Source organism: Habropoda laboriosa, unplaced genomic scaffold (genome assembly GCF_001263275.1).
Source record: "Habropoda laboriosa isolate 0110345459 unplaced genomic scaffold, ASM126327v1 scaffold385, whole genome shotgun sequence".
Classification (NCBI taxonomy): domain Eukaryota; kingdom Metazoa; phylum Arthropoda; class Insecta; order Hymenoptera; family Apidae; genus Habropoda; species Habropoda laboriosa.
The window spans coordinates 718,372-733,703 of NW_017100556.1; the positions used below are offsets into that span (position 1 = coordinate 718,372).

At 38.8% G+C, this 15,332-nt stretch overlaps 2 protein-coding genes across 2 annotated transcripts in view; one reads left to right on the forward strand and one right to left on the reverse strand.

The window, feature by feature from the left end:
* The window catches only part of LOC108576599 (PWWP domain-containing protein 2A-like), a 52,430-nt gene extending 45,368 nt beyond the window's left edge, over nt 1–7,062 (reverse strand). Inside the window, exon 1 of the mRNA XM_017939618.1 lies at nt 6,709–7,062. Coding sequence (XP_017795107.1) covers nt 6,709–6,863 — 155 coding nt within the window. The 5' untranslated portion in view covers nt 6,864–7,062. The remainder of the gene's footprint in view (nt 1–6,708) is intronic.
* A 3,464-nt stretch (nt 7,063–10,526) lies between these two features.
* LOC108576603 (sideroflexin-2) overlaps nt 10,527–15,332 on the forward strand; it is a 6,378-nt gene continuing 1,572 nt past the window's right edge. Inside the window, 4 exon segments of the mRNA XM_017939620.1 lie at nt 10,527–10,561; nt 11,985–12,165; nt 14,187–14,357; nt 15,199–15,332. The exon segment at nt 15,199–15,332 is cut by the window's right edge and continues 24 nt beyond it. Of these exon segments, the coding sequence (XP_017795109.1) occupies nt 12,011–12,165; nt 14,187–14,357; nt 15,199–15,332 (460 nt within the window). The 5' untranslated portion in view covers nt 10,527–10,561; nt 11,985–12,010.

Genomic DNA, 15,332 nt, shown 5'->3' on the forward strand with positions numbered 1-15,332 from the left:
AAACCCACTATAATAATAAACCGTTATTTTCGTACCACCCCACAAACATCCCGCTCCACTTAATCCCATACACTTCTTCACTTGGCTCATTTAAGGGGTGTCGTAAAGGTATTTAGGTAAAAAAAAAATCACTTTTTGATAAAAACAAAGTTGTTGCTCTCTGTGATTTTCTGTTTAAAATAGCGTATAATTTTATTAATAATAAAAATTATCTTTTTGATTGCAAGCGATATTTAAAAATTCTAACATACATTGTGTAACGGTATTTTAACCCTAGTACTGTCTCCGGGTCTTTTTGGACCCATCGCCATTTTAGTTTTTTAATGACCATTGCTGTCGTCAAGTTTATGTTTCTTTAACATTATAATAGAAGCTTATCATCTAAGTTCATACGGTGTGCTGGTAACAAAATTTGTTACGCTTAAGGTCTTTGGGTCTTTTTTGACCCAGAGACCTCAATTTCTTGGGTCCTTCGACCCAGAGACCTCAAGTCTCTGGATCTTTTCTGACCCAGAGACCTCAAATTCTTGGGTTTTTTTTTTACCCAGAGGCCTCAAGTCTTTGGGTCTTTTTTGACCCAGAGACCCCAAGCCTCTAAATCTTTCTTTACCCAGAGACCCAAAATTCTTGGGTCTTTTTTGACCCAGAGACCCCAAATTCCTGGGTCTTTTTCAACCCAGAGATCCTAAATTCCTGGACCTTTTTCAACCCAGAGACCTCAAGCGTGAAGTCGAACGAAAGACCAACATCACCAACATCAACGTACAACTACAATATTTCCACAAAAACCACTACGTATATCTGTCCAAAAAAGCTTCTGTCCGAGCGAACGAGCACAGTGCTCGAAACTTCCAAGCGTCAATGCACGCAAAGTTGGGGAATTTAACATCGGTAAGATAGGACCTTTCCGACCCTCCTTAACCACAGCAGTTCTCGTCCCGTTTCGAATATCATTTCCGCGTGGACGTGCATGCAATATCTCGCGGATTTCGTGACAGGATCCATCCCAGGATGACGACGAGACGCAACAAGGGGGGAAGGAAGGAAGAAAGGGGGGGAGGACGTGTGTTATTAGCATCGCGATGATACACTTACGTAATGGAAAAAGCGTCGGAACGCGAGCACCGTGGTTCCTTTTTATTATGCCCCTGTGCTCTGGCTAATGCATATACACGCACATGGTCATCGATCACGCGCGTGAGCTCGGCTTCGCCGGAAAAAAGAAAAATGCAAATTCGACCGCGGCCAACAAACCAACGGGAGCTGCCTCGTAGAGAAGACAGCACACCAAATTCGAGTAAGAAACCACTCGACGAACAGATGGAGAAGGCTCGAAGAGGATGAGGAAGAGGGGACGTATGAGGAAGAAGAGAAGGGGAGGAGAGACTGCTGTTCGGATCGATTGAAAATTATATTAATATTCGCCCCTATGTTCCTTCCTTCTCTTCTTCCTTCTGTGTACCGAAAATTATTCGTCGCGACAGAAACACCGGTTTATACACGGTCGACTACGTAGAACTAGCTGTAGCGATAACAGAGAATTTTTATACATATATTCTGTGGTTACAAAGAGTGAATAAAATGGATGGCAAATTTGTTTCTCATGGAAGAAATGGCAAAAAATGGAAAGAGATTTCACGTTTGGTTTAAAGATGGAAATAATGGTGAAAAATGAAAGAAGGTTTCACGTTTTGGTTTATGCATGTTTGTTACAACACAGTGGAAAAAAGATGTACATTCGTCTAAAATAACGTAAGTTAGGCTTCGAAGAAAATAGAAAAAATGGAATTTATTAAAAAATTTTTCTTCTATCGTTAGGTCGCCTGTTTTAGGTGACTCACCCTGTATAGAAGTGTCTCTGCTGCAATCTCCGCCTGTCCATATTTTCATTATTATCTCGATTCGCAAATTTAGTGGTTTTAGAGGAAGTACGATTTAGGAGATCGGTTAAATCGTGAGAGGGAGAAATTAACGTGATAACGTGGCGTTCTGAAGATAGATACTGTTAATAAGCTTTGGGCGTATTCTATTATTCACCGAGAAACGTTTATGCGGTATTCCTCCGTTAATAGATAAACTTCCATCGATTAATTCATAATTCAGGAACACTGAAATGTCCCTGACTGTAGTACTATTAATAGCAAGTAAAAGACACTTTTATTTAACTTGTTCCTTTCAATCGCTAAACCTTCTATCTACCCATCTAATTCTTCAAAAAATTTCAACAGAACACCATAGAACAAATAAAATACCAATTGGCAAACACAAAAAAAATATTTTCCTTCCAATAGAAATATCGAACATTTCTGTAAATTATACCTCGACGCAAAAATACATTTGTCCAAAATCCACGGAATCAATAAACCATGAAAATCGTCACATAAAGCCGCCTCCACAGCGACCAACAAGATTATCTCGAAGCAAGCTCATAAATACTAATGCAACAGTATCAATAAACCAACGGAACTAAACCGAAATCAGGGAAAAAAGTGAATCGAAAATGGCAGCAAGTATATTTATAACCAAGGAAGTAAGTATATTTTATACAGTCCACCATTCGTTGCTTCTGAACTTTCTTCGCGGTTATGGCGAACTTACGATAGGGAAACACCGTACCCAAAGTTGGCCAAACCCGTTTCTGAAACAGCCTATACCCTCTTCGTCACACGACACACAATTCTCTGTCCGTTTCAGGCGGCCCACGATCAAGAGAATGAGATTATTGCTCGAGTCTTATCACCGAGGCTCGTGTGTTGCAATGTAAGCATTATGTTAATATAATTAAACGGGGAAAAAGGCGTCGATAAAATCTCTCTGCACCTGGGGAGATGCACGGTCCACGAGTTGCAGTGTTAATTCGGGCTCGTTAAATAATTACTGTCGTGTTTACCGAGTAGAATCGTTGAAATTATTTTAAACGTGTTGATTCGTGTTCTTTTTTGTTTTTTTCGTTTACAGCGGTAAAAGTAGTTTGCTAATTTCGATCGTTTTATCGGGGAAATGGATGTTTCGAGACATCGACGATGAGTTGTGTAAAAAAAAAAAAATGGCGGAGAGAATTACTTTTCGACGAGAAAGAGTGATCGATTTATGACATAGTTTAGTATCATAGTCTTTGATAGGTGGATTAAGAGAAAAGAGTTAATAACGCCTGAACAAACTTTTTTTGGTAACTTATTTGGATAAATCAATTTTGAGAAACAAATGTTTTATTAATTTATTAAAATTGGACGAATAGAAAACTTTGCTGATTTTTCGCGAGTAACTGTGCGAAAGCATTTTCCGAAAGTTAAAATTTTCAAAATTTATGCACTTTTTCTCAAAAATGATAAGAAATATTGAAACCAAAGTTTTAAAAAGGTAGGTACTTTTCGAAAAATTGTATTTTTCGTTCCGAGCGATGTTTCAAAATTCTAACCTACAAATGTGCATTAAAAGGGACGAAAGAACACGTGGATGACATTTGCAGCAAATATCTATAACAATTCTCGAGAAGAAAAAGCATAAAGTTAACAAATTTAACATTGCAAAGATAGATCATTTCAACGGCCGTTAAAAATAAAATGTATCTTCTAAAAATAATATCGTTGTAGCATTGAACACGCTGAAATGCAGATCGGAAAATTCTCAGAATCAGCACGACCGCATCTTACAATGGATTAGTAATCAACAGTTGGACTTTGACAAACACACATTTCGCCAAAGCTCGACAACACGCGTGTGAAAAATCAGTCCGGAGCGATTTATGGATCGATAAATTCATGAAAAGTAACGGAGAGCTTCGGTTTCTGCAAATTGAAATTAGCATCGCTCGAGATAATGATCGGTTGTGATTAAACCGCGTGCTGTTAGATACACGTTCATGAACAATTTTCAACGCTTTGTAATCGATAATCAGAGAAATTCTAAACTTTAGACGATTCGATGTTTTTTTTTTTTTTTTTCATGAATTATTCATTAATCGCAGTTAAGAAGTCGCGAGTCGATTGAATAGGATGCATACATCATGCGGTGAATTAATAATACGACATTAACGACACAGTTAGCAATATAATGTTTTGCATGGACGATAAAACGCCATCGGACAGCTAAAAACGGTTCCATGTCAAGCTGAATTTTCACCGCGATAGAGAGAAATCAGCAATGACTGGTCGAACGAACGCGCAGTATTCGTCGAGTATGACTCACGATTTCGAAGCCTTTTTCAATAATAATATCGGCGCTCGACGAAATAAAGCACTTTAATACGACCACGTGCAAACGCGAAACGACGCGACGGCGGTGCGAGAAAGTTGAAAAAGATAGACTACAGCCGATGCACACGCTTTTTCTTGTCCCTTTAAAAAGAAAAAAAAAAATGTAAAAAAAGAAGCAGTGAAAAGCAATTTCTGCATCGCAGATTCGAGAGTCGCTCGCTGAAGAAAAACTGCCTGCTAAAAATAATCAAAAATACAACTGGTATTCTGAAGAGTTGAATCAAAATTGATTGAAACTTTTGTAGATGTTTCAACTGAATTTGATATTTCTTTCACAGACGTTTTCAGAGAAAGTGTTTAATTAGTTCATAAAAGTGTACAAATGTGTAGAAATTCTGTTTGGTATTTGATGATAATGTTTCTAGATGTTTGATACGTGTAAAGTAACAACTGAGTGACACATGACCCCATTATCTATACTGTAATTTGCAAATTTAAGTATGTGAAAGTTAGAGGATTATCATTTTTACCATAATTTTTGAAGACATGTTACTGGCACAAGTAGTTTGATCTTAATCACCTGAGTTGGTGATATAAATACAAGTTTGTTGGAATTTAGAATGAAAATTTCTAAAGTTAAGAAACAACTGTGCGTAGAATTTCCATTAAAGATTTAAGATATTTAAATGCACCATTGCAATATTGCAACATTGCTACACCGTATCTGATTTATCCTACTTTAATAACTTTCTATCGCCCATGGGCACTATGATTAAAATCTTCATGACACCCAAAGTTAGCCAAATAAGGTAGAAACTTGAAAATCCATGATAAAAGGTTACGAAATAAAGAGAAACAATCTTACATAAAATTTAATATCACACTATATCTATTCTGTCCTAAAACTCATAATATACAGAACATTACAACACCGTCATCTGTCTCATCACATCAATAATTCTACACTGCTACAGGTAGCACAAATATAACCTCCTTCACAATAAAGACAGTAGACAAAGACACGACCATAAAAGCCTGTAGAACAAACAAAGTAAAATCCCTACATAAAATATTCAGCTAGAAATTCAACCACAACAATGCACTGCACTCACTGTACTTAAAATCGCGCATAAACACCAGAGCATCATAATAATTGATCCGCTTTTGAGCAGCAATTCTATCACCGGCACAGGCGGCGCCAATGGAATAACCCCACTTCCATAAACAGTTTAATTGTAATCTCGTCGGTGAAGAATACACAGAAGACGGAGGGATGAAAACTCGGCGAAAACAAAGGAGGCGCGATCCCGTGTGAAACGCGGCCAGACTTATCTTACCCGAATAAATAGAATTTTAATAAAACGACACCGTGGATGTGTTGCTTCTTTCGAAATCATAAAACTCCACGGCGACGGCTGTTCTTCGCGGAGGGCGTAAGTCGCAGGATACGAGTCATCGTGGAACTACTTCCGTTTGCAGGACAAAAGCCGCTTTACGAGAAGACTTACGACATGCAGAACACGTAACCGGCAACGAGAAACGACTAAAACCACCCCCGTTCAGAAATCTTAAAAGTTCGTGAAAATTTACTTTTTTTGCCAGTGTTGCGGCTGTGTAATCGTAGTTCCATGTACGGAAATCTGCCTTCCGACCGGAAGCGGCCAGGTTTTACGAGGCAAATCGCTGCCCCGGCAGTTTGAAACGTGTCTGATGACTCGAGGGACGAGTTCACCACCGATGTGCAACGTTGCGTGGAAAGATAGCTTAATGGTCGTCGGTCGAACGAGGTTCAATTCCTCTAACGGTGGAGGGATGTGTACAATGCTTGCGATAAAATTCGTCCGGTAGGGAATATTAGATACGGTTTCTCCTGCACGTGAAGAAAAAAAAACCGTGGTGTAACGGTAGCCAAGTTAAAGCGACGGTCAACGGCAAGTTTCCAACACCGTCCGTCGCTCGCCGTCGGCCAGATATGCGGGTAGCTTTAATTACAGGCTCTAACGTGAAACTCGTCAACGGGACCGTTTCGTGGCCACTACCGTTCTTATCGAACACGTTTTCGCACACGCACCTATACGAAACACACGCGCGCACTCACACGTATATACACTCTCACAGACACAATGCTATATATGCTCACGATAAAACACGATATATGCACACAACAAACAATCGCGGTGGTTGCGAGACGTTGCCTGCAAGCAACGGCAGCGTGACATGCTTGCTAGGGGCTTCCTTCGACCGACGATCGGTCAAAACAAATTTGAGTTCCAACGAAACCCTGATGTACGGTGCGATAGCCTAGCAAAAGGACGATACGAGCGAGGATTCGGTCAAATGAATCGTCGCCACAGGATAAAAGCACAGGAAGAGAGAGAGAGAGAGAGAGAGAGAGAGAGAGAGAGAGAGAGAGAGAGAGAGAGAGACTGAGAAAGAGTGATAAAGAAAGAGACAGAGAAAGGAAGGAAGAAGAGCTGGAGGCATGAAGAGCTCTCGTAGCAGGCTCGCTTACCTCTTGGTGGCGTCGAGCAATGCGCCCTGGAAGCACTTGGCACCGTGAACGAAGGACACGACGACGATGTCCGGTAGCGCGGACTCGACGGTCACGAGGATCTTGTCGCCCCTGGCGAGCGTGAGCGCGGACAGGGCCACCGTGTCCGCCGCCATCTTGGCTCGTTAGAATTATTGCTCCTCGCCGTGTCGAGACCCGTCGTCTCTCTCTCAGCGGATGACGTGAGGAGCGGCTGGGGCTGCCTCACTCTCCTCCGTGTGTACGGAGGCCATGGGCTCTGCGAGGCATGCTAAGGGTGGGGGAGACAGGAGGGCAGCCTCTGCCTGCTTGCTTGCTCGCTTGCTCGCTCGTTCGCTCGCTTGCTTTCCTAGCAGCCACCACCGCCAGCCGCGTCGCATTTCACGTTCGTGCACAGCTGGGCACTTGCGCCTCACTGCGCATGCGCGCAGCTCTACTCCCACTCCGTTTACGCAGTAGCGTACCACGAACTTGAAAGCCCTCGGTTCTATATGAAATTGGCCGTATTATTTCGTTGTTTTTTCTTTTTTTTAAATTAACTATTTTAATGATTGTTTTTAATAAGTAAAATATATATATTACACTACTCTTGGATAAGAATTATTTGACGTAATAGTGCAAATAGTGTATTACTTTGTACATAATGAAATAACGTGTAATATGTTGTTAACAATGTGGGTATTAAAATTGCAATACAATAGAAGCCATATTTTGAGAGTTTAACAGTATTATAAACTCATCAGCGTACTAATTCTATTAAATTAAGAATAAGTTTAGTCGTTAATAAGATTTCACTTTTTTAATACTATGTAGTCTTTTTGATCGAAATAACTTGTCCAAATAAATATTACGAAAACAAGAACTACAAGTAACGTATTCCTCTATTTTTGCAGTGATTGTAATATAATTTTCTAAAATATTAAAAAATGAATTCAGAAAGGAACATTGTCTCTTGTGTAATGTCATACGGCACTGTACTATTTTGCTTCAGGACAGTAGAGATCGTCTACTGTGCCCTTCTCCTACGTCAAACAAACCCCATACAGAGGGTAGCATATGTAGGAGCTAAAATCTTTTTCCCTGACTCAGTGTCTCTTATTTTTTAATCGAACGCTCTTTCGCCCTTGTGATTTATCTTGTGCAGCCAGAAAGAGCTTAGCCAGCTGGTTTTCAGTAGAATTTTCTTTCAGACAACGCATACCCGGTCTAGATACACCACTATTGCATACATACTTTTCGGAAGCATTCTTTCTCCATATCACGGTGGGGACAGCCTGGAAGAATGAGCCACTACTCCCTATAAAAGCATATTCCATGTTTGAGGGCCAGTTATGCATACTGATTGGAATAAATTTGCTAAATGCGATTATCTTGGTGGAAAAATGTATAATGCTAATGTTGATTGGAATATTCGTAATAGGCAGAAAATACATCTTAGGTATTTTAATATAGGGTTATGATTGCGTTTAACTCTAGTCACTGCTTAAAAAGTTCAACTTTTGTGCACCATATGTGAATCATAATTTATACCATTTAATGTTATAACGTAAAGAATTCATTGAGATGTTAATTCCATGTGCACATATTTATCTGTTTATAGACATTTTCGTAATAATTTCATTGGTGAGAATGGAACATCGAATAGGCGTTGAATCGGCGAAGAAAGTAATTTTGCTTCATTTCTCAATTTACTTCTGCTAAATCCGTTTATTAATTCCATTAATCGCAAGATGTACCGGAAGTGTGGAGCAGGGAGAGGCAAGCGACAGGCTAAGCGGGAGAATAATGAGATACGAAATTATATCACGAACATTACGAAATAATAATTCGTGACAGTTTTAGCTACAATATGGTGACATATAACAAACGAGGTCGAGTTCTACTTTTCGCGAGCACGGAAGTGTACAGCTTAGTTGGCCTCGTGCACTAACTTTTCGTGCACTGGCCGCTTTGCAGTGGCCACGAAAACGAGAAAAACAGACCACTATGCACGAGAAAGGGAGAAGGGAACGAGAGTAAGAAAGAGCGAGAAAGGGAACGATAGAAAAAGAGGGACTAGCGGGGACGAGCAGTTCGTCGGTAAAGAAAATCACGCCACGAACATTTCAGGAATTCGACAGGAGCGCCCGTGAACTTGATTTTGCTCGCTGACCTCCGCGCAAAGCGTTGTTTAAACTTTCTCTGGCCAGTCTGTCTCGTAACTTTAACAAAGGGTTCTGCAGTTCGACACACAGGACCATAACGGCAAAGCTCATAGTAGAAAACGATGAACGTCACGGGCAACGAGTTTCAATTGTCGGAGACGGGGTCGAAAGCTCAACGATGTAGCTTAATTAGTTTTTATGTGCATCGGCCAATATTTTATCGATGCTGTTTGGTAAACAGTTCAGGGGGGCTACGTATGTATACGTCTTCGATATTAACTCTACTACTGTCAATATTATTGCGCAACTCAGAATATTGCACGTTCCATATCGAACGTTTACGGCGTTCTTCAAACTGACACGAAATTGAGAAACGTTACACCCCGATCGTTCTTTGCGAGAACAACGATCGTTGTTACGGTCTACAGTAGGTAAAGGAAAGATGATAGAACCGAGACAGGACGTTGTAGCTTCGTACAGCGTCTCCCAGAAGTCTTTGATGTTTCGGATGGACTTTTAAACGTCATTGTAGTTGTGTGTTTGTGTTAATTGAATATTCGTAAGCCGCGTCACGCAGATGACACTATTTCGGGAAATGTGTTCTAGAAACCTCTTTCGCATCTGGTAGATATGAAAATTTAATTACATATACGAGAAATACATTCGAATGGTACAAAATTGTTTTTCAAGCGTTTTTTAAAAGTAGTTAAGCAACCTGCAGTGAATTTATATTAACAGAAATATTCATAAATCTGCTGTTCTATACAGGAAATGAGAAAACAGGAATAAGGTAAAAAAGTTGTAATTTTAAAAACGTGTTTAAAAATTCCTTTTGTATTCATAATACATAAATTCAAGGCGCGAGTGAATGCATGAATTCATGTGCAAATTTACGAAATTTATTTAAATGTAAATTAACATTTCGGAAGCATGTCCTTTTCGCATTAGTGACACGGCATACGGAATAACGTTTGAATTATACATATAAAATGATGATATATGTAGGTGTATATTATAATGCATATATATGAAGCGTTTCTCTTCTTTTGTATCTATGTCAACGGAAATTAAATTGTGCCAAAGCAGGTTATTGTATTCAGAACAATTTGAAAAAGCAAGCTGCCACTTTGTTATTACTCCGTATCGAGAAAACCAACCTTGGAGAAATTGACGATTATTTCATTTTTGCATATTCATTTATTGTGCCGTATCTTTTGTTGTTGCTTTAGAATTATTCATTTTTCATATTGTCGTTAAATAATTTTAAAAAAGTAGTTTGAAAATCTTTATCATTTTACTTCACAAATTTTAGACGTTCTTGTTTTAAAAAAATATTAGTCTAAATTTATTTATACACTGTTGTAAAAATAATCGATACAACTCGAGCATTAGTAATTTAAATGGAAAGTCAGTTTTATGGGGTAGTATAAATTATTGTTTGTACGTAACAATTGAACTTAATGCCCTAGCTAATAAAAGAAGTTCGAAGAAAGTTAATCAAAATTATCGATCTTTTCAATCCACGACAAAGATAGATGCACAATGATCCCGTGAGAAAGAAAAAGATCGTTTTAACAAGACGCATGGAATGATGATAATAACAAGAAAAAAATCAGTGCTAGGGAGGGGAGACAGCGCAGGGGCGTATAGAACGGAGCAGGCTCTCCAGAAGTGATACACGGTTTTCACGGGTAAGCGGACAAAAAATCATGCCTGACGCGTATAATGCGTTACATAATATGCGGTCGTGCACGTGCAGTTTGACATAGTGCGGCCGGAGGTGGAAATACGAGCGAAACGTTTGGCTCTTTGCTTCGTGGAATCGTTTTTGAATGAAAATGTGCCGGTACTCGGACAGAAAGTGGGTCGTTCATCGACTACAACCTCTTCTGTCGAGCGTGGTCGATAATCGCCTGGAACTGAGAAACTCTGAACGAAATTGTTCGGAAACGGGATCACGCAAGTGTCTCGTCGTGACGTCACATGAGAAATGGGAGAGAACGGTGCAAAATGGTCAGGGTGGGCTATACGAAACGAGTATAGACGCACACGCGAAACTATAATCGATGTGCGTTGCGCGTTGGCCACTTTAGGTTATGCCGCATTTTACGCCGACAGCCGAAAATTTGCAGACGCGGGGCCCGCGAATTTCGCAGTACGTGTTTGCAGGATCAACTATCGGATTTTGCCGACCGAAACCGAACGGCTCACATGTGTCACGATAATATCGATCGATGGATCCAATTCGGTATTGTCTGTTAATTTTAAATTATAATTCATGGAGTCCGCGTATTGCCTCGTGCATTGAACGTATCGTTCGATGGAAACACTGTCAAATAATCGATACGTCAGTCGTGGTTACTGGGTACGATCGTTTGTATGTTCGATACGATATACCGTTAACGACAATTCGAGCACGTTCGAACTTTAATTTGACAGCCTTGATACGGTATTAATTCTCAGTGCCTTGTTTGAATTTTTCTTTTGCCTGCTCTCGCAGAGATACAACTTCGTAGATAAGAGTCGTATAAAGAGATGATAAAGTGATTTTAGTGCAACGGCTGCACGGTGCAAAGTACGGTATTCTTAATTTTGATTGAAATTAAACACATATAAAATATGAAATTAAACACGTACAATTTTCAATTATCATAATTTCCTCGATACTTTGTCCACCATAAAGGGCTGTTAAAAATATGTTTACACACAAGTCCATGTTATAAGATTACCGGTAATATGTGTTGCAAATAAAGTATTTCTGAAATTTGAAGTAAATACGTGGTTTAAAGTACGACTTATCGAAGAAATTAAAAACGATGGAAAAACCGCTTAAGCTTTGTAATCAGGAAACTGACGTTACCGGTGTTGTAAAATATACGGTAATCGGTCCAAATTATAATTTCAATTATTAAAAAGAATTTGATGAAACACGTGACTTATCGTACTGTTACATGATGTTACAGTTATTTCTGTGTATCTCGTCAGTTAACACCTGTGTCTATAAATATGACGTGAATCAACATCGTCAACTTTTTCGTCCCCTACATTTTTTCGTTAACGAAAAGTCACTTTAATTGTCGATCTAATCGATGACGTTTCATGTTCGTTGTCAAGGATCGAGGCGATAGTAACCCTCGAAGATGGGGGAGGAGAGATTGGACATCGAAAAGCCAACTTACGATCTCAGTACCTTCGCAGGAAGATGGAAACATTTCGCCTGGGTGACTGACTTCCGCACCTGCATTGTTCCCGAGTCCGAGCTGCTCGAGGCGAAGAAACTATGCGAGGACTATAAGTGAGTATGGTGAAACGGGTCAATTTTGTTTGACGGACGTGTTACATAAATATGGAATTTATGGATCAGGAGTAATTGGTGTATTAAGGAGAAAAATTCACTCATTATTACGAAGCATTTTAAATTTCAATGTACAGGGTGTCTCAAATTATTTCCGCTGCTGCTGAAAGTAGGGAAACGCGACTGAAGGAGGTTATGTTACAAAAACGTCTCCCCAAGGCCATCGACATTTTTTTTGCATATTAACATCTTTATTCCACTCGTGTTTCGTTATTTCTCTATTGTTCAGAGTCGTTTGAAGGTTATGATGTCATATGTCGTTGAACTCGTCTTAACGCTGGCTACAACGTAGAATTATAAAACATAGACGTTAATATGCAAAAAAATATAAAAACTTTTTCCCTAAATCGCTTAATTCCTGAGGTATTTCAAAAATACATTTTTCATCCCAAATTTTGAAGGTTATGTTCACTTCTTCGAAATGGATGACTACTGACGAAAGGAAAAATACGTGTCGAATAGTTTTTCAATGACTATACACCGCATTAATTTCATCGAAATTACGGCAAATTTGATCAATTCGTCACGTGTGTATAATTCATAATGGTGTACGCGGTAAACTATTACGAGTACCGTAATATTTACTCGTTATCGTCCAAACATTTATCGTAGCAATATTCTTAAGTAAACGCGATTGTTGATTTTTCTGCAAACTATTCGATGCGTTTGCAAATCGAAATGGGTCATCTTGTACAATTATAGATGTGATTACTTAAAAATAGCTCGTCGCTGGAACTTTTCGTGCAATTTTTTTCTTCTTCTTCCACGTTTCTATCAAGGACGACGTTGATACTCGAGACAGAAGAAATTTATTATCGTTGTTATCTTCATAGAAGATACAGTGATACGGAAAAGCCTGTTCTAACAATTACCGTCGATATTTCGCTCGAATTTTCGAGTGTTTCCGGAATATTTTTTTCTCTGCGATTGATAAGAGAACCGTGATTTCAGCTATAGGTGACCGAAGAAGGAAGTCTTTTCTCGTCGCGTTTATCACGCTCGACGAAATATCGTTGTATAACGAACGTTATCGATGCACACAGTTCGCGGTGTTAAACGTTTCAAGGATTAAAGTAACGGTTTCGTAATTATTTTACAATAAAGTATCTTCTATTCTCTACAAATTTAATTATTAAAAAAGAAAGAAAGAAAGAAACACCGAAAACCGTGTTAAACGTAGTGAGAGGAAAAAAAAAGAAAGTCCAATCAGTCGTTTTCGAGAAAAATTTCTAGTTTCGAAACGGTCACGAAAAAAAAAAAAAAACGACTGTCACTCTCTAAATATAGCGTTCTATTTAAAATATCATTGAGCTGATCTTGAAATTTCATTCGCGCCTCCACAATCCCCTTTCTCTCCGTGGAATTCCAGCAACCTTTTTTCCACCCTGTATACACACTCTACGCTTTACAACTCATCTCGATCGCGTCGTATTTCAATTTTCTTCTTTTTTTTCTTTCTTTTTAACCTGAAATTACGGCAAAAGGAAGTAATGAAATTTCAATATCGTAGAAAGGAAACTTCTTCAACCGATCACTCTGCAGAGCATTAATTAGGGAAATACGCTGTTCGGGATAATGAAAGAGTCACTCTATCAACAGCTTCAATTTGCATAATCGACGTAAGGAAAAGAGGGGAAGAAACTGTGCAAAGTACATATACATCTTTTCCATCTTGAATAAATCATTCATTTATCATCCCGAATTGCCCGTGTAAGAACGATTATTTTATGCAATCATTTCCAGACGATCAAAAATTCCCCGTACGTTCACCGAGATTTTCTATAAATTTCCCTCCCAGACACACACACACACACACATGTACACACATATTGTTCAAGATCACGATGTAAAATCTCACGCACCCTTGGTTTTTCTTCTCTCTTTCTTCCTTTCTTATATTTTTTTCTCTCTCTCTTTTCTTTTTGAGTCTACGAAAAATCAATAGTCTGTTTATCCCTTAGAGTTGGGAAGGAGCCAGCTGGTACAACCAGGGAGCAAATCATCTATGCTAAGAAGCTTTACGAGTCGGCCTTTCATCCCGACACCGGTGACCTGCAGAATGTCTTCGGCAGAATGTCCTTCCAAGTGCCAGGCGGGATGGCCATCACCGGTGCCATGCTGCAATTCTACAAGTGAATTATATACCACCAAGAGTCCTTCTGCCGCACTAAGCTACGCCGTTGCGATGAACGGCGCTTGTACAATGCGAGGAATTCAAAAGTTCATTTTAGACCAGCGATGAGCAACCTTTTTTTCATTTTTTCTTTTTCGCAGCTAGCTAAAATACTCTATGAAATCTTGAAAAGACTAGTTTATTCGTTTAAAAGTATCGTTGATTCGTGGAGAGGAATTTTTTATTATTTGTAAATTTTTGAGGGAGAGAATGTGGATTGACGATTTTGAAAAGTTCAAATTGGGAGGGTTTTTATTTTATTTTTAAGTAAGTAAGGTGATTGAAAAATTTGTAGATAATATAGGTGTATGATAAATGGATATATTTTAGTGGAGAAAAATTAAGGTGCATGTTTTTCGAGGGAGATATGCAGATGCTTGTTTATGAGTTGATACTATTGTTCATATCTTATGTGAAATGAAACCGTAGTCTTTTTGAACATTATTTTGTAGATTCATGTATTGTGCTGAAGTTTTGAAAAATTGTTTAAAAATTGTTCACTTCAGCTGATTGAAATACATCATAAAAGTAATTTTAGAGGCCTGCAGGTTGATCATCGCTGTTTTAGACGATTACAATTAAAAGTTAATTGGAGAATTAGTTAATTAATAAGAATTTCATTAAAAATTTTTATTGCAACAAAATTCCCAGACATATGAATATACTGATATTACAAAAAGTAAAAAATTAGATAATTATATTAAAAGTTTTACTTTTATTTTACAAATTATGCTTTGTCGTTCACTGTGCAAAAACGGGAAACTTAATGGTATGCCATTTATTTACAATAATTGTTACAGAACGACCACAGCCGTGGTATTTTGGCAATGGATGAACCAGTCGTTCAACGCGTTCGTCAACTATACGAATAGAAACGCCAACAGTCCTACAACAGTGACTCAATTAGGGGTGGCTTATGTCAGCGCGACTTCGG